This window comes from Sander vitreus, chromosome 16 (assembly GCF_031162955.1).
Source record: "Sander vitreus isolate 19-12246 chromosome 16, sanVit1, whole genome shotgun sequence".
NCBI classification, from domain to species: Eukaryota; Metazoa; Chordata; class Actinopteri; order Perciformes; family Percidae; genus Sander; species Sander vitreus.
This window is the reverse complement of record NC_135870.1, coordinates 17,799,395-17,819,376: the sequence shown is the minus strand read 5'-3', so window position 1 is coordinate 17,819,376 and position 19,982 is coordinate 17,799,395. Positions and strand designations below refer to the sequence as shown.

The following is a 19,982-nucleotide window of genomic DNA, read 5'->3' as shown; positions in this document are numbered from 1 at the left end:
CTCTTTGGTTCTCACATTGGAAACAAAGCAGCTCCTCCCAAAATGGCAAGGATGTAGCAGCCAAATAGAGCTTTAGATCTACTTAACACAGCCCTCCAGCCCAGAGGGGTTTTTATTTTGTATGAGTCATAAAAATATATATGAAAGACTACTAGCCCTCTTGGCTTTTTCTAAGTTTTTCTATCCTTACGAGGCATTTGTGTTCTGTCAAACCCATTCTACTGTATATATCATCAATTCATGCTCAGTGGTTGTCCCCTCTGTCTTTGGCCCAGTTTCTTCATTTCTCCCACTCTCTCTCTGTTGCACACACAGACAAAGGCCAAGAGAATAAATATAGTTACGATCTTTAATATTTTATTGTAGTGTTATTGAATGCATGTGAGTGCATATTTTCAAGTAGAAATCATTCTTGCAACTCCACTCTGAATCTTTATCTGAATCAGTACTTATACATGTTTAAACTAATTTTTTTGTTCCTCCCTAATTTGCCTCATTTTATACCAGTTTTGTAGTAAAATTATAAAATGCAATGTACCATAGCTTGTTTGATGACAAAGTAAAAGTGGAGTTTGCATGGAGTGTCTTAACACAGTATTTTGACCTTAAAATAGCTCAGCAGAAATTAAGGGAGTTTGTTTTGTTATTTTTTTTTCTTCTGTTTGGTAAAGAGCACCTGAAAAAAGCTAAATTAAGAAGTAATCTCTAATGAAAGGATTTTTTACATGTAATTATTTTCATCATTCTCTCTCCTATTTGTAAGACATTTAATCTTAAAATATCAACACGTATCTATGAGCAGGGGGTGATGGGAATGGAATATGGAGGTAACCACTTACATAACATATATAATTGCTCCCTCTGAAGTGAAACCTTTTGTACTTTACTGCTGTACCTGTGGGAAATTGCTTGCAAAATTGAAATTTTCATCAGGTGGCATACTTTGGAAGCTGTCAACACGGGCTATTACTGTAGTCAGAGCTTGCAGAGCTTTGTGTCTGCAAAGAGACAGTCAGCATCTGGCAGGTCAGGACATTGTCACAAAGTCCAGCCTGAGAGAGAGAGCGGCAGAGTAGAAACAGAGAGAGAAACAAAGAGATTAATGAAGCAATACTGAGTAAATGAGAAAGTGTACAACGAAAAGAATGAGAGTACCAGGATGAAAGAGGGAACGAAATGAATTGAGGGACGATAGGAGATGATGACTATCCATCACTGTTAGGTACTCCCAGTGCATTACGGAGTGGCATGAGTGATTACGGAGGGTGTCTGAATGCTGTAGACTAGACCCTAGTATCCCCCCTGACTGCTCCAGTCATGAATGATGGTTGTTGCCTGGCTGCTCTGGGGGCTACACAGGCCTCAGAGATGGCGATGGATAAGTCTGACCTGCCACTGAGTCTTAGGGTCTACATCACCAATCCATCAGCCAGAGTGAGATGATGCCTCTAGATAGACACTCTAGGCCTGAGAGATGAAGAGATGTGTTCCTCATGAATAATGCAAATAAACATATTAAGCAATGTGATGACTATAATGACCATCCAAACAGTGTGTAATTATGTACACTTCATGAGGCTGATGAGGTAGTGGGAGGAATGGGAGAAAATCGTTTTCTGGTATGATCATTCGAGTGCAGAGGCCAGTTTGTTAGGCACTGTGCACTGGGGGACCATGTATGTTTGTTCATTAATTCATTTTTAATTCCTCATAAAACACGTAGGTGGATTTACTATAATGATTGCACTCCCATACCATTGTTTTTTATTTGTCATTAATCCGCTAAATTTAATAGATGTCATTTCAGCACATGGCGCTGTCCATTTATGACCTACTAGATGGGTATCAAGTCAATTTTATGGGCTTTACATTCTTTTTTTTGGATCTACATTACATTTCTGAAACATGCTTTACATTTTGATGTTATTCAATAAAGGCTCTTTTCAGATTTATAGTAACTGGGTAGGAGGGTCAAGGGTATAGCGCAATTGAGTATTTGGCACCATATGCAAAGTGGACTTCTTATTCACACTTATGGGGTTATTCAACTCTTCTGAAGATGTTGAGAGCTTTTTGGCATAATAAAAGGCATTGATCTCACAATAAAGTTGTCAGACAAATAGAATGCTTGCTGTTCTATTATCATTCAACTCAAGCCCACTTAGTCATTTGCCAAATAGTTTTTGGGTACACAGCCTTCCTGGATACCAGGATTGCCAAGAAATTTAACTTAATATACACATTGCAATCTCCCTCCTGCTCTTTGACTCTTTAGTGTGCGTACAGATTACGTGTGTATCAGAGGGATACAGAAAGAAACAAATTCCTTATTACAGTGTGCACAATGTGGTGATGAAATTCCCTAATTATGTTTTTGTTTTCCCTCTGAGCTCCCTAACTAATTCATGATCTAGCCTGGGGAATTGCCATGGATAAATGCTGGAGTTTCCAAGCCGGGGCAATAAGCACCAATTTACAGAAACAGAGGTGAGGAAGTGCGGTGAGATACATCAGACTAGAACAACGCAAACAGGTGGGAGGAAACTTTTTATCTAGGGGTAAAAAAATGGGGAGAGATTTTCTTTTTAATATTTCACAAGGAGTTTGGAATTAATTTATAACCAACAGTTTAAACACTGGCAATATTGTGTGCCATGGTGTCTATTCAAATGCAATGTTATATTCACAGATTCCTGCACAAAAAATGTTTGAAGCATCTTTGTTGCCTATCATTTTCACATGCCAAAGCTCCTCCCACATGTGCTGCTGCAAGCCCTGCAGTGGCAGCCCCAGGAATGAAAGATAAGGAATGATGAAGAGGGGATACACTATGGAGTGGCAGAGCAAAACTTCACTAAGAGTACACTAAAAGTGTGAAAATAAGGGCAGACAAATCTGAAATCAAGCACTTCTACAATTATTATTATTATTACTACTATATATTACCTTGGATACCTGCAACTTACCTATTTAGTAGCCAAATGTAGCATTTAATATTTTGCAGCATGAACCCTATTTGTCAGAATATCAAGATTAATTTCATGAATTTATTTCATTTGAAACTGATTATCCAATATATCTATCATTTTCACTGTCCCCACCTTGTTCTCAGAACCTCTAAATGAACAATATTTAGTGCTGTATATTCCCCTTATAAATACCAGTAAACTCTTAAAATAATTATGGATAATTAAAGACTGGGCTATTTAATAAATAGCAGCAGCTCAATAAATGCTTGCTGTGCTTAGTGCAACATAATAGCCACCTAACAAGACTGCATGGGGTCAAGTGTGTAAGACCCTAACTGGTGCTTGATCACTTTCGTGGGTGCCATATTTAAAAAAGAAAAACCTATTTTACTTTGCATCTGGTCAATTCACAAGCAAGGACTGCAAAATCAACAAATGTCTTTAATGATTTATTAAAGAAAAACATCATTGATGTGTAAGACTTGAACTGCTTATAGCTCGTTCGCTTTGCCGAATGTGTTGTGGGGAAGCTTTGACAGGGAATCCGCAATAGCACCCGCGCCCAACGTACCCCCTTGTATAAAGGAGAGGAAGAGAAGAACGGGGTGGGAAAGCGAGTCAGCGATGGAAGAACATATTGATGTTGATGTTGATACATCAACCAATGTGTCCCTGAGCAAGACACTTAACCCCTAGTTGCTCTAGATGCGTGCGACCTCTGGCATATATAGCAATTGTAAGTCGCTTTGGATAAAAGCATCAGATAAATGACATGTAATGTAATGTTTAACGCAGTGACAGAATAGGCAATTCATACATGCATGCATGATGAATGGGGCGGTGGAGTGTACTTGTTGATTATGTCAATGACTGCAAGTTTTGTCTGAGTAAGTAAGTGTAACCAGGCCCAATAGAGGGCTTAGCCAAAATTTAGCAATTTAACACAGTCGACAACGCCACCTTGGGACTTTCACCCAAAGAGTTTAAATTTAATTTGATATCAGTTGGTACCAAACCAGGGACTCCCACTACACAGGTAAGCCCACATAAATGATCAGAGACGAGGTTGATTTGGGCAACTCAAAATGATTTATTATAAACCCAAAGACAATGTTCATTTGAACGTAACTGTAACAAAATAAATAAAAATAAAAAACAGAACCAATGAAATAAAAGACAAAACAACCAAAAATACAAAACACAGTAGGAGAGGAGAATGTCGTTAAAGTAAAAGCTATTGAAGTGGAAACTACTGAAGTGGAAACTATTTAAGTGGCTGCAATGGTCATCATGGGTGGATCGTATAACAAAAGGCAAGGTCTACAGATAAACACAACATGCAAATATCAAAATAAACCCAAATAACACATTAAAACCATGCAATAGTACTAGTAAAATATGCCAGTTATACGTCACCACCTTTACGAATCACTAAGCGACCACTAGGTTTCTAAAAACTCAGGCCAGATTAAAAGTCACTAAACCTAACGCACAATATCTAAAAGAAATGAACTCTCCTCAATACAAACATAAAACCACATCGTAACAATAAACAAACAGGCAAAGGTTCCAGTACAGATAATTTAAAATGACTAAGACAGGTAAGCTAAGTGAGTAAGTGTAAAACTCCGACTAGGCAAAACAGCAGCGGCGCTGTACACTGCACGGACAGAAAAAAACAAAGATCAATGTTTGTCCCGGCATGGCAAAACACACAGTAAAAATGACCAACAAAGCAACAGTACCTTGGCTGTCTCCTCCAACGAACCCGCAAACCACACAGAGCGTTAATCTCGAACCATGGAACAAATAACAGCACACGAGGCACACCAGGCAGCGACAACAGCAGAAAAAGGGGAAGTCGGAGCTTACCGGACGGGCATTTATTTCCGTGTGCCTATGTATGTATACTTACCCTACTGGTTACATAAGGAAAGACTTGCGGGACCATTGGTAGCGCAGTGGAAGCTTTGACTTTGCATTTGCATGCAGCTCCGGGGGCCATTCGGCTGCGAACCATCTTCCATTGTAGAAACCCTGGCGGAGAGAGCAACACCAGTGTATAGATGGATGTCGTGTGGGTGAGTAAGTTTGTTCCTTGTGGAAGAAGTTGTTGTGTTCCAGTTGCTCGATGGGAAGGCTGAGCCAATACGTGATTCAGCGTGGCTTGAACCGTCCAGGAAGATGGAATTCAGGAATGATAGAACGGAAGAAGCGATTGATAGCATGTGAGAGATAAAGGTTCGCCCTTGTGCAGTGATGCGTATAGAGAAGTTTAGGTGGCCTTGGAAGGAGAAAAGTTGGCATTCGGTGCAGCATGGAGAGAGGCTGATCTGGTTATGTCCGCGTTCGAGAGCCACAGCGTTTTTCGAGTTTGAGGGTTATGGCATGGTTGATGGGTCGATCATGAAGCCTTCTTTGACTTCCTTAGTGAGCAGCAGTCAACTGACTCTGGCTCTGGTGGGATGTGGAGAGGAACGGGAGGTGAAAAAAGGGGGGGATTAGCTTTACGCTAATATAGATTAAGAGAGAAGCCTGGAGTTGCTGCTTCAAGGGCTGTGGAGGAAAGCTGCATTTTTTGGTTATGTTGCTGGGTCTGCTGGTGTGGGCTGGTGGAAACTTTGGATGTGATAGACCTGATTCTGTCTGTATAGATCATTGATCGATGAGGATAGTGATATGAAGTCTATATTTAAAATAAGGTGAGTGTATCGTTGAGTGAAATAATAGGTTACTTTACCGAGTGTGCTTGAGGCGATGTTGCATGATCTCGGTCTGGCGCAGAATACGAGAGTGGAACAGGAGAAGTGGGTTAGGCAGATAATTATGGAAGTGACACAGTTGAAGTGTGGTCCTGCTCCAGAACTTCTGCTACAGTACAGAAGTTTTTACAATTAAGGCTGTGTGTCTAAGGATAAAATCCTCCAGACAATACATTCTGGTGTATTTCTTTGCCTTCCTCTCTTGCCTGCTGTGCTCAACTCAACACAAACACACATTATCCCTTTTTGTCGACTCAACATTTCAAGCCTGAAAGTTCTCTTTGTGTCCCTCCACAAGACAAAGAAAGAAATGGATAGCAAAAATTGCAGTGCTGGAAATGGCCAGATTTTACTGGCTTAAAGATGTTTTGACTATTTTTATCTGACGAGGCCCTGGCTCAGTGGACAACAGAAGTACTTTGCAAAAAAGCTGTGCTTGCTGAATACCCCCCCTTCAGTCTGCAGGGGGTAGCCAATGCCATGACAGATTTTCTTAGTGCCTGCTCTCTTGCTGGTTTACCACTTTACTATAAGCACTGGTTTGTGCTCGTCCACTCTACTTTTTTGCCAATAAGTGCTCCTACTGACACATGGCTTTCAAACATTCTACTACAGGACACTACTGTGCTTGGCCTCCAATAACAAACAAGAGAGGAGAGACCATTCAAAAGACTGTGGAGTTGACTTCTAGAGAGGCCTTTTGGAATCCTGTGGCGTCGATCATTTTAAGCAACTTAAAATGAGGCTAGACCATCTGTTTAAACACAAAAGCCAAATGTTCTTAACACAAAAATGCAAGGACCCATTTTAACAGGACATTTCTGCCCCTGTGTAGAGTGTTCTCTCATGGAAAGCTGGATTGGGCATTGAAATCTGATTCTGGTGTTTAACATCCCTAGCATGCGATTAGAGGCAAGCGGGCCTGTGACCAGAACATTGCCAGTTTCTTGTTTTTCTAACTCCTAGGGTGAAGTCCAATGTATTGTCTGCTCCACTGAGACGATAATTGGTTGTGAGCTGCCTCCTGAAATGAAAAGCACAAAGCTAGAGTGAATGAGGAGAGCAGAAGGGACTGACATTTATCCTGCGCACACAAACAACCAATGTCACACTTACAGATGTGCAATTATGCTATTTAACCAGGACTACCATATTAAGTCCACAATTGGATTGGCCCTTGTTAAAAAAACGTGTTAAATGTAATGCATTGCTACATAGCCATGTAGGTGTCACAAGTCATTTGTTTTTACATTGTGCATATTAATTGGTAATACTGTTCATGCTCGCAACTTTAAAACGTGTGCATCTACATGTGTGCACATGTGCGATAGTCACATCGCAGGACGTTGCGATTTTGACGCTAAAACTTTTTTGCTGCTTGATAGAAAAGTAAACTTTCACCGTTCTCCTTTTACATGATTGTTACCGGCCGACGCCTTCCCCTTTAAGACAGGTGGCCATGTGGGCAACGTGTGTATGTGACATAACATTAGTCCGACGGGGTTTGTTATTGGAAGTGAGGCTTTCCGTGTGTAGAAAAGTACCGTAAGCATCAGCTCCCACAGACACAGTGAAGCTTTTTGATGGGTAGTGAAGCTACAGTAGCCTAGTCAATGTTTTATATTCGCTGCAAAGACAAACTAAATCCCTGATTAATGCAACGTTATCATGACATCTCCTGGCCATTTTTCACTGCAGAAAGCTGCTACTAGCCAGGCTAAAGCTAATATAGTTAGCCTAAAGAAACAAGGCGTCTGTCGCAACTAATGTTGCGGTTCAGAGCCGCGACGCTGTAAATGTAACACTAATCTACAACAGCAGTCTGTGTCTGATATAACGTTTTTTACACCAGTTTAAGTGTTCTTGGATACACAGAGTTTGTTGATAGTGCATGACATGCAGGCTCTGCATGCAAAGCCAACCACCAATCACAATCAATATTGATCAATTTATCAAAGAACCAAAGCAGGCCCCGCTAGTCGACCACAGCCTGACATTTAGAGGAAGCAACATGCATGCATTATTAATATCATTCACTTTAGCCTGGATTGATATTATATGAATACAATGGTGTCATGTCAGTCAATCTGTGTATTTCTACCTAATTTCCCTCTCCAAAATCACTTCAGAAGAGTAGTCACAGCCTTACTTGCTTTGGTGTTTGTAAAGCATTAAAGGGATATTTCACCGTTGGAAAGATGAATATATCTTTAAATTGGGTCACTTATGCAGTAGAAATGTGAAAAAAAAATTTAGAAATTGGTGGCTTCTAGGACGAGAAAAGCCAGAAAATGTGTTTTTGGCTCATGTGGATGAAAGACACCACATCCCAGAATGCACTTGCTACTTAGAGTCTACTCCCAAGTCACGCCTAGCGTTTACAGACAGACAGACAGTGAGACAGTCAACTCAACTCAATGTGCTTTATTGTCATTTCAACTAGGCCTGCACGATATTGGAAAAAACTTACATTGCGATATTTTTTTTCCCCTGCGATATGAAAAAAAGACAAATTTTTACAAGAGTACATAAATAGCCCTATTTAGAAATACTAAATCATTCTCAACTACTGGGGTGCTTTTGTAGAGGAGTGCATCTACAAAGAAAATAAAATGAAAAAAAAGAACTTTAATGCTTTACAAAAACCAAAGCAAGTAAGGCTGTGACTACTCTTCTGAAGTGATTTTGGAGAGGGAAATTAGGAAGAAATACACTGGTTGACTGACATGACACCATTGTATTCATATAATATCAATCCAGGCTAAAATTAATGATATTAATAATGCATGTTGCTTCCTCTAAATGTCAGGCTGTGGTCGACTAGCGGGGCCTGCTTTGGTTGTTTGATCAATTGATTAAAATAGATCATGATTGTTGGTTTGCTGTGCATGCAGAGCCTGCATGTCACACTCGTCAACAAACTGTGTATCCAAGAGCACTTACATCAGTGTAAATGACGTTATATCAGAAACAGACTGCTGTTGTAGATTAGTGTTACGTTTCCAGCGTCGCAGCTCCGAACCATGACGTTAGTTGGGACAGACGCCTTGTTTCTTTAGGCTAACTATGTTAGTTTTAGCCTGGCTGGTAGCAGCTTTCTGCGGTGAAAAATGGCCGGGATATGTCGTGACTACGTTGCATTAATCAGGTGGTTTAGTTGGTCTTTGCAGTGAACATAAAACACTGACTACTGTAGCTTCACTACCCATGGAAAAAGTGTCAGCGGCAGCTGCCGCTTACGGTACTTTTCTACACACGGAGAGAGAGAAAGTTGGAGACCATGTAGAAATTTTGTTGCAATTTCAAAACCAGAATACCGAGGAACCGCTTGTTGTACCAATGCATGTGTTAAGTGAAGAGTTTGTGAAATATTTCACAGAGAGTAATGGTGTTCAGAGATTTATGCAGAATGCAAATATGATAACATTTCATTAATTTTCTCGCAAACCATTTGTCACAGCAACTGGCGCTAATATCATTGGAAAGCTTCGATTCTGGTTGAGGTGGCTTAGTCAGAGGGAGAGCAGGTGTGCGGTTGTAAAGAAGTTGGTAATTTCATGGCGCAGATTAACATGCATGCGCCATATCCGTGTCACATTCTCATAGGGGCTGAGCACCCCTAAAGGTCTGATCCTAGAATCACCCCTGTTGCTACTTCATCCACTACACCTCAGAGGGAAATGTTGTAATGTTTACTGCACTACATTTATCTGACAGCCTTTGCTTTATTGCTTCACGCTGGGCTTGTTTCTGCAACAGCTCATTGAGTATCGGATACAGTTAAAACTATTGAGAAAATATTTTCCTTTTACATTGGTCCAGTATTAAACGAGATCGCTGCAGTCGGCAGCGGCGAAACAAGCTACAATGTAAGTTAATAGGATGGCAATTGTCCAGCTTGTATTTATGTAAGGAGGTTGATCTTTCTGTTAGAGTAAGATCATTTTTTTAAAGATAAAAAATCCGCGAAATTGCGTTCGCTAAACCCACCAGGCTCCATGTAAATAAACAGTAATTTTAGTATCGTAAAATATGGGCATTCTAAAACATATCTGAGCTCTGAGCAGCGCTTGCTCTGGCTTGAGTGTAGGGTGCACGAGTCAGCGCGACTATACGTTTGGTCAATGATTTCTTTCTATCATTCCAATTTCGGGTCTGTCAGTCACAGTGAAAACCGGGGACATTTCCGGGGACAGCTCCAGCCGGGGACAAGTCACCGAAACCGGGGACTGTCCCCAGAAACCGGAGACGTCTGGTCACCCTATCTTACCCGGCAACAGAGCAGCCGGCCTGGTAGCTGGATAGTCCCAGAGCCATCTTTCTCTATCACTCTGGATAGTCCGGTACACTGTTGTTCAGCCATGTTTCCACAACAACAAAAACACAGCAGTCTCTGTAATCGCGTTGGGAGTTTCGTTGAAGTTGGATGTAGTCCAGTTTGTTGTCTAATGAGCGGACACTTGCAAGCAGGATTGATTGAACAGGTGCCTGGCTAGCGTTAGCTTTCCACCGGCACTCTATGGGCGGGTTGAAAACATGCGGAAGTAGCTTCTACTACTGGCTGTAGTCCATTGCCTCTGGTCAAAAAATCTTCAGATGACGCAAAAATCGTCATTTTCCATCATCGGAAGATTTTTTCCAGACCCACAATACAGAAATCTCTCGTCTCGGGGGACATGAGGGAGGGAAGCACGGTCATTCGAAAATACTACTGTGTTTCTACTGATACAAAGCTTAATGCTAAATCGGTGAAGTATCCCTTTAAAGTTCAACAAAGAATGGTTCTCATATAAGAAAAGTTCCTTTTTTACTTTTATTTTCTTTGTAGATGCACTCCCCTACAAAATCACCCCAGTAGTAGAGAATGATTTAGTATTTCCAAATAGAGCTATTTATGTCATTTATGTTTTTCATATCGCAATATACTGTATATTGCAAGAAAAAATTTCAGTTTTTTCCAATATCGCGCAATCCTAGTGTCAAGTTACTGTAACAGCAGTACTGTAACTTGACTGATCTGTCAGCGGTTGAGCTGCATGGGTTGCAGAAACATCTTTCAATACAATCCAATACAACACAAACTACAAGGCACAGCCTTAAAATATGCTAAAGCATTGAGTCAAATGCAAGAAAAACTTGTAGTTTTCACAAAAGCTAGTAATTCATAGTATTACAGGTTATTGCACTGCATTACATCATATAGGTATTTCTGTTTATCTGGCCATTCACTAAATTATTTTAATGAAGATGGAGCAACACAGGCTGGATGTGTAGCACCTGCCGTACACAACTTACACGCTTTGGATGATTTTGTGAAGAAAGAGGCCCTCCGATTCTGTTCTGTACTGTGCTCTTTATATTTTTACCACAAACACATTCTCACTTTATAAATGAATCACTTTCATGATTCATTGCCAGTGGATTACATTTTATTTTTACGTTTCTTTTAAAAAACAACCCTCATACTGGCTCTATTATTTCTAATTGGGTTTTATTGTTTCATATTCTCCACTGAACAGGCTTTGAGCTCAGTGACACACGAGGCAGAGAGATGGGGAAAGAAAACAAGATATGAACTAGTTCTATCCAGTGTGAACCAGCCTAAATTTACACCTTGTAAAAATGATATTCATACACAGTAATTATCAATTAATAAGTATTAGCTGGTTACATTTTAGAGCACACAATGTTCCATCTGTACATGTTTCTTTTAGGTGTGTTTGGACATTGGGATTGGCTAGACATCAGCTTGGGTCTTATGTACGTGTTAGTTGGAATAAATGACGAATGGACATTGTGTAAAAATTGAATAGTAGTTTTGTTACAGTTTATTATCTATTCTTTCACATATGTGGCTTGATTTTATATGAATCCCTCAATTCAACATAAGACAACATTTTTTAGGAGTTAGCAGCAATTCTCCATCTATTCAGTTTGAATCCCAGTGTGATTTTCATCCATCCTCTTCCTGCTTTTTCTCCTCCTTTTGTATCCCCATCAAGTAGGCCAGTTGATGTGGGACAGCAAAACAACCCCCTCCCCTTTTCTCATGCCTCTCAGTGGAACGGGTAGTGAGCTCAGAACATAGCGCCATGAGTTCAGGAATCATTTTATCTCAGTCTCTAACCTAAACAGTTTGTACAGTGCCACTTGCCTTGGGGGAACATAATTTGAATATATTTAACAATGCACCATTTTTGCAGTGTCAGTATAATGTTGAAAGGGTGGTTTTTTAAGTAAGAAGACTTATCCTTACAATTTCATCTTAATTACTACTAGAATGGCCTAAAACCACATTAAAGTGATACAGTTGCTGAACAGATATTCAAACTGTCAAACGGTCTTTTTGGATTGTTGGAGATTGAAAATTATAAGAGCTAAGAGGTTACATGGTGGAATTACACAGATGAATAATGTGATCTTATGATAGCTTTATTTGTGACATTTCCTTTTCTCTGACATTCCACTGATGAGAAACAAAAATCTTCATTTGCCCCAGAAAAAAAGTTCTATCTCTAAACTATCTAGCCACACTGTGTCTTGCAATAGTTCTCTTTTCCTTTTCAGACTGTCCTCACCCAGAAAACAGCCATATAGGTTGATTATGCAAGCAGCTTATAACAACCCATATTTATTTAATTTGTATTTAGTTTCTTGTTAGGCGTCTATTTCTGTGACTATAGTAAATATCGCAGGACCAAACGAGGAAGTGAGGTGACAAAGTATAAGAGTCCCAAACTCCGCAAAAGGAAGCAGGTCAGAGAGGTGGATTAGTCATACAAACACAGGACATTCACTCAGGAGACTGTAGTTTGTGTCCGGTGTGAAACCAAAACTCAACTATTTGAAAATGAACCGACTTTTACGGACCTAAGTCTGTGACGAAGTTCCGTCTGTGACGTTGTTCCGTCCTCATCGTAGTAGTTTTATGTGACTCATTTTAAGCCAAACCCTTATGTTTAACTAACCCCAAGTATTTTTGTTGCATAAACTTGACTAGTTTGGGTCACAACGTTACCTACGTGTTTAAAATTGTGACCGTTAAATAGATCACGTGATCTAAACTGCCATTGTGTTGACGTAAAAAGAGCGCTCACGTGATGTTTGGTAGTCAATCGACCTATTGTGTTGTTTATGAGGGCATGTTGGTTATGTTGACTACTAAAAAACATTTATATACTTCCAATTTGCAAAAGCAAATATGTTTTGAGAGAAACATAATGCCACCTCAGTTACATTCACTATCAACCTAATGTGGAAACGATTTTAAAGAATCAGGTGTCGCAAGATGGTTACACAAAATGTACGTATCTGCAACATGTTTGCTGACCATATAAGAAGAGTGCATTGCAACTAAAGCACAAACATTTTTCATGGTTAGGTTTACATACTCTAAGCACTTAGGAAGGTTAGGAAAGATTCTGGCTTTGCTGTTTAATATTGACTCAAAAGTGACTGAAAGCCTGACACAGGGCATGCTTATGTGTTAACATTAACATAACATCACAACACAACATAACATTTAAAAAATTTTGTGTTTTGTATGCCCACCAATCACCCTGCAGCTTGTGTGCAGTACAAAAACATTGAACTTCCGTAAACTCACGAAACATTGTCACTGCACATTATCCAGGCAGCAATTATACCTTTCCCTCAAAACGTATTTGGCATAAAAATAAGTGGTATATAAATGCAATTTTTAAACTACAGGGTTATACGCAATGCTATGTACTGTGTGTCTGAAAATTTCAGGAATACACACGTTTACTGCATTCTGTTGGTAGATTTGGAAAATAAATTTGGATGAATCTACAAGTACTCAAAGTGAGTTTCAGAGGAGCTTTGCTGTATAACAGAACATTTAATTTGTCCCCCTATGAGCACTTTTTATTGGATACCACCACTTCTAATGTCCTTCTGGTATTCATAATATTTGTACTCCATTGAGCCTTTGTTCTCACTTATACATACAGTGGTGGAGACTCTTGCTTTTAACCAAACTCTTCAGCTCCAACTACCTCTTTTCTCCTGCTCGAGTATTGGCTGGATCTGCCATCGGAGTGTCCTGTTGTGCACCAAGTATGCCAGTGGGCTAAAATACCTGTTGCTAACTGCTGTCTATAAATGGTAATCATGCTGTAAAGAACACCCACATAATTTACATTTTCATTAAACCAAAAAAAAGACACTACTCAAACCTCTAATATGTGAATAGTAGTAGTAGTAGTAATAGTTATTTTATCATATGGTATGATCTGGTTACACAGATTTTACATCTGTATTCTACTCATATTATTGTGCATACTGAGTTCATCTCTGGCTTTGCCAGCCAGCAATCCCTTGACTTCCTTGCTCTCACTGAGACCTGGACTACACCGACCAACACATCCACCCCTAGAGGCGGGGGTACAGGCCAGTTCACTCCACTCTCTTTTGAACTTCATGCTGTTACCATAACGCATCCGGTACAACTAATCATTGTTGTTATCTACCGCCCACCAGGTCCCCTGGGAGAGTTTTTGGAGGAGCTGGATGTCCTTCTTTCAAACATCCCTGAAACTGGCCCTCCGCTGGTACTTCTGGGCGACTTCAACGTCCAGACAGAGAAGTCAACTGCTTTTTTACACCTTCTCTCTTCCTTTGCCCTCTCACTCTCGCCTTCCCCATCCTCTCACAAAGCTGGCAACCACCTAGATCTCATATTCACCAGAAACTGCTCTACATCCAACCTCACTGTTACTCCACTCCATACCTCAGACCATTTCTTCATCTCTTACTCTCTCCAACACTCCGAAGCTCACAACCATATCTCAAGAGACACAATACCTGTCCGCTGTAACATTAGTTCACTCTCTCCTTCTTCTCTGGCGTTATGTACTTTATCAACCCTCCCTCCATCTGACTCTTTCTTACTCATGCCTCCCAACGCTGCCACAGACACTCTGCTCTCTACTATATCCTCCTCTCTTGACTCTCTCTGCCCTCTTACTTCACGGCAGGCTCGCAACTCCTCCCCAGCGCCGTGGTTATCTGACTCAGTGCGTGCTGAAAGATCAACTATATGGGCAGCGGAAAGGAAATGGCGGAAATCTAAACACCCAGATGATCTACTTACCTATCAGTCTCTTCTTTCCCCTTTGCTGCCTCTATTTCTGCAGCAAAAAGCTCTTTTTAATCAAACCAAAATTTAATTTTCTTTCTCCAACCCCAAAAAAATTGTTTTCCATCTTCTCTAACCTCCTAGATCCCGCCAGTCCACCTCCTCCCTCCTACCAACCCACTTTGTCAACTACTTTGTAAAAAAGATAGATGACATACGCTCTTTATTCTCCACCACACTTCCTGAAATCATCTTACCATCCATCACATACAGTACTCTTTCCTCTTTCACCCCTCTATCTCCAAATCAAATTCTTAATTTGATTACCTCCGCCCGCCCAACCACCTGCCCCCTTGATCCTATCCCTTCTCACCTTCTCCAGTCTATTGCTCCTGACCTTCTTTCTTTCCTCACCCATCTCATCAACATCTCCTTGTCAACTGGCTGTTTCCCCAACGACCTCAAAAAGGCAAGAGTGACCCCACTACTCAAAAAACCAACACTTGACTCGTCTGAGGTAAATAACTACAGACCCGTCTCCCTTCTTCCATTTCTATCCAAAACTCTTGTTTAATCAACTCTCTACCTATCTCCACCAGAACAACATTCTTGATCCCCACCAGTCTGGCTTCAAGGCTGGCCACTCAACAGAAACTGCCCTCCTTGCTGTCACTGAGCAGCTTCACATCGCTAGAACAACATCTCTCTCTTCCGTCATCATCATTCTGGACCTTTCTGTGAACCACCAGATCCTCATTTCGACACTCCAGGATCTGGGTGTCTCAGGCTCTGCGCTCTCTTTGCTCACATCTCACCTGACAAACCAAACCTACCGGGCAACTTGGAGAGGATCTACCTCAGAACCTTTCCCACTCAAAACTGGGGTTCCTCAGGGATCAGTCCTGGGTCCCCTCCTCTTCTCTCTGTACACCAACTCTCTCGGGTTTGTCATTCACTCGCACGGCTTTTCTTATCACAGCTACGCAGATGACACCCAACTAATTCTCTCCTTTCCGGAGTCTGAAACTCAAGTAGCAGCACGTATCTCGGCCTGTCTGACTGACATTTCTTCTTGGATGTCCACACACCATCTGAAACTCAACCTTGACAAGACTGAGCTCCTTTTCCTTCAAGGGAAGGGCTCTCCTACCCAAGATCTGACTATAACAATTGACAACTCTGTGGTAGTCCCCACCCAGACTGCTAGAAACCTGGGTGTGACACTTGACGACCAACTCTCCTTCACTGCCAACATTGCTGCAACTACCCGATCGTGTAGATACATGCTGCATAACATCAGAAGGATACATCCCCTTCTAACGCAGAAGGTGGCTCAGGTTCTGGTTCAGGCCCTAGTCATCTCACGTCTAGACTATTGCAACTCCCTCCTGATTGGCCTGCCTGCATGTGCCATCCGGCCCCTGCAGCTCATTCAGAACGCAGCAGCTCGACTTGTCTTCAACCTCCCCAAGTTCTCTCACACTACACAGCTCCTTCGCTCTCTTCACTGGTTACCAATTGCTGCCTGCATCCGCTTCAAGACACTAGTACTTGCATACAGGGTCATGAACAGATCAGCCCCAGCATACATCCAGGACATGGTCAAACCCTATACCCCAACCTACCCACTCCGCTCTGCATCAGCCAACCTGCTTGCTGCCCCCTCACAGCGAAGGAGAACTAATCACTCAAGGAAATCCCGACTGTTTTCTGTCCTGGCTCCCAAATGGTGGAATGAGCTCCCTATTGACATCAGGATGGCCGAAAACCTACACATCTTCCGCCAAAGGCTAAAAACTAGGACTGTCAAAATAACGCGTAAATTTCGATTAATTAATCTGAGAAAAAAAATAACGCGTTAAAAAAAATAACGCAGATTAATCCATTCCATATTGACGTTTGACCCGGAGCCGTTCTAGCCACCATTCCACTGTAAAATGAAGGAGGGAGACGAGAATGTGCTGCCTGGATCATTAATTGGAACATTTACTTGTAAAAATCTTCTTTCTGCCAACCCTGGCTGCCGAAATCTGGTGCCACTGATATGTCTGCGCTTCTCTCTCATGCTCTGAAACAGATGATACAGACAACACAAACACTGCTGCACGTGACGCTAGTTAACACTATACTCGACAGCAGCTAATGTTAGCCTACCGCTAGCTAGTAGCTGGATTAAAAACTGTTAAAATGCTGACAGCTAACGCTAAACGGTGTAAAGTTTGACCGGTTTTACTGTAGAGGATTCAACACCGGTATGTAACAATCTGTAGCTGCTGTCGGAAAAACAACACAGACGGTGCGTTCGATGAAGCTGGTAAACTACAGCTTCGTGGTGCATTTGAAGTTATTGTAAATGTCCTTTTCCCATCTGGTGGTTGTTTTTGTCGTTCAACAGCAATTTACTAATGAAATAAGTTATTGTTATTGTTATACATTATTATTAAATCATTTAATTTTGACCATATGGCCTTAGCTGTCGTGGTTGGGGTTTTTGTTTCTAGTCCTTTTTGTGTTTTTCTCTGTTGGTCCTGCTTCTCCCTGTGCCTCCTGTGTTTTCCCTCCTCCCATCTGCTCCTGCCTACTGCCAGTTGACACTCACCTGTTCCTCATTCCACAATCACCGCTCCCCTGCCACACACACCTGCCAGCCATCTACAATCGAGCTCAGTACTTCAACCCCGGCTCCACTCATAATCTTCGCTGGATCATTGTCTCTGCCCATCTGGTGACACTAGATACAAGCGCGCTCGCTAAACAGTTGTTACTTTACCTGTCATTACCTCTCCTCATGTTTCTCCCTGCAGTCATCGGCTCCACACCTTTCTTCCGCATCTAGTCAGCTAGCTTCACCATCTGGTCCCCCTCTCACGGCTCCCTGCTCTACCCTGCCTCCGATTCTGCTCCGTTCGGCCTCCGCTCCTACGTCCAGCAACCCCCTCCTCGACTCACCTGTTTCCCGGACTCCAGTACCACCTCCTCGGTTCCCTTGGCCCTGTTTCCCCACGCTCCCCCGTAAGCTCCCTCGCCATCCTATCCTCAGTAAGCTCCCTCGCCATCCTATCCCCTGAGTCCTTCGCCCTCACCCTCCTAGGTTTAGCTCCTCATCATCCTAGCTTCTGCCCCTGAGTTGCTCGCTCTCCTAAGTTTTGCTCTAGAGTCTCGTCGCTAGTTAACACTATACGCAACAGCAGCTAACGTTAGCCTACCGCTAGCTAGTAGCTAATGTACTTGCACTTACTACTTGTTGTCTGGAGTTTGCAACTAAGCCCACTAATAAGCCAGTGAGTGTTAATTTACAACAGTAATTAGAGAGGAAGTGGTAAAGATGCATCAAATAATGCTGACCCGACTCCAGATCAACTCTTAGTGACATCATCTGCACTTCTCAACCACAGCATCCCTGCCAGAGATTACTGCTTCTCTTTCTGTTATTCATGTTCTGGTATGGTAAAGTATCGAGGAAAAGTAAAGATAAATAGCAGGTAATAACAATGAAAGAACATAATATAATATTAGATTTAACAGTAGTTCCCAAATGTATGAATCATGTAGTATGTCCTCCACATGAACTGAATCTATTTCGTCGTAAACTCCACATGATCTTCCAATTATATAACAAATTACAAATTTAGCAACTCTTCTTTTTAATCTTTCTTATCCATTAGCAAGCCTTTGGGCCATGTATAGTTTTCATTTATGCTATTTCATTCTGTAGAAATTAACAGTGATTCAGCATGCTCCTTTGCAGCATCACTTGGGAGCTCACACTCAGAATCTCTTTGTTAATGGCATTTAGAATTTGTTTAATTTTGCGTAGTTGCTCTTCAAGGCCACTGGCATTTTCATCAAATTGGGAACAGGTTATTTAGCTAATAACTGTTAAAATCCATGTTTGACTATTCATGTCTAGAGACACAAACCATCTTTTTTAGTCCAAGTTACTCATTGACACCGCCCTATTAGCCGTGTTTTAGCCACAATACTGCAATTACAATTTCTGTAATATTTCTAGTCATTGCTACAAAAATATATACAGGCTAGCTTTAAATCTGTAATGTTCTTACAAGGGCTACTAGAAATGTTGACTGATTTTATACTTCTATATAATACTATACTATAATAAAAAACAGAATACTGCTATTTAAATAATGTTGTCTTGCTGCTTGCTCCTGACCTGGCTGACAATGCCAACAAAGCCTGATGAAAAAGAGATAGCAAGTCTGGTACATGTAATACATTTGTGTCCAGTGTGGTACTAAACTCCATAGGTTAAATAATTAATATGATTTTTCATTAAGCTGTGATGCGGTCTCTCTGGGCCTGTGCCAGTAATTTTCAGACTGATGATAACCATGACTAATTTCTTTTCCCTGGTGATAACAGACAAGACTAGGAGGCATATACAAAGATTTATTTTGCTGCTTGGGTTTCCTATCCAGATTTAGATAACATCGTTGTAGATGACAATCAGACGCATGCTGACTCAAAAGAAGCGGTTGGACCAATCATATCCTTTATTCTACTTTTTTAATGGTGTTAATTAAAAGTTTGTTTTATCACAAAACAAGTCGTGATGTTTTTAGCAAAAAATATCCTGCACATTTAAGTCAAATTTTCGTAATGTTTGATTAATAAATTTCAGTTAATTACTCACTGATTTTAATCAACGATGAAAATATATAGCAATCTGGATACTGCATAGGACAAAACTAGAACAGTAACAGAAAAAAAACAAATAGTTCAAATAAGTCTAGACATTTCATGAGGTGAGTCAGTCCAGTTATGTAACATCAGAGAGGAAAAGTAAAGAGGAGTGTGTAACAAGAAAAAGCTTTGGTGCGATGCAAGTGAAAGCACACGTGAGACGTGAGTTTACTTTGAACTTTCATCAATTAACTATATTTAATTAGTGCGTACAATCTCTAACTAGATTTAAAAAAGTCCCTCTTTAATCTTTTATTCTATCAAGACATTAACAATGGTCAATTCAATTCCCTTTAATTTTGACCTATAGTACGGTTCACAGAGTATAAAGATAGCAGATAAAAGATATCAGATAGAGTCCTATTAGAGAGAAATAAATTATGAAATGACCAGGCTCTGGGTCATCCATGTTAATAGTTGCAAAGTACTGTTTTGTGAATACGCCCA

At 40.9% G+C, this 19,982-nt stretch overlaps 1 protein-coding gene across 1 annotated transcript; it reads left to right on the top strand.

Moving 5' to 3' along the window:
- Positions 1 to 1,317: 1,317 nt before the first annotated feature.
- On the top strand, positions 1,318 to 17,847 carry LOC144531704 (uncharacterized). Its single transcript, XM_078271962.1, is given in 7 exon segments — positions 1,318 to 1,434; positions 14,041 to 14,937; positions 14,939 to 14,999; positions 15,002 to 15,398; positions 15,400 to 16,649; positions 17,420 to 17,556; positions 17,668 to 17,847. Coding segments are annotated over 7 exon segments (3,039 nt in total).
- Positions 17,848 to 19,982: the final 2,135 nt, after the last annotated feature.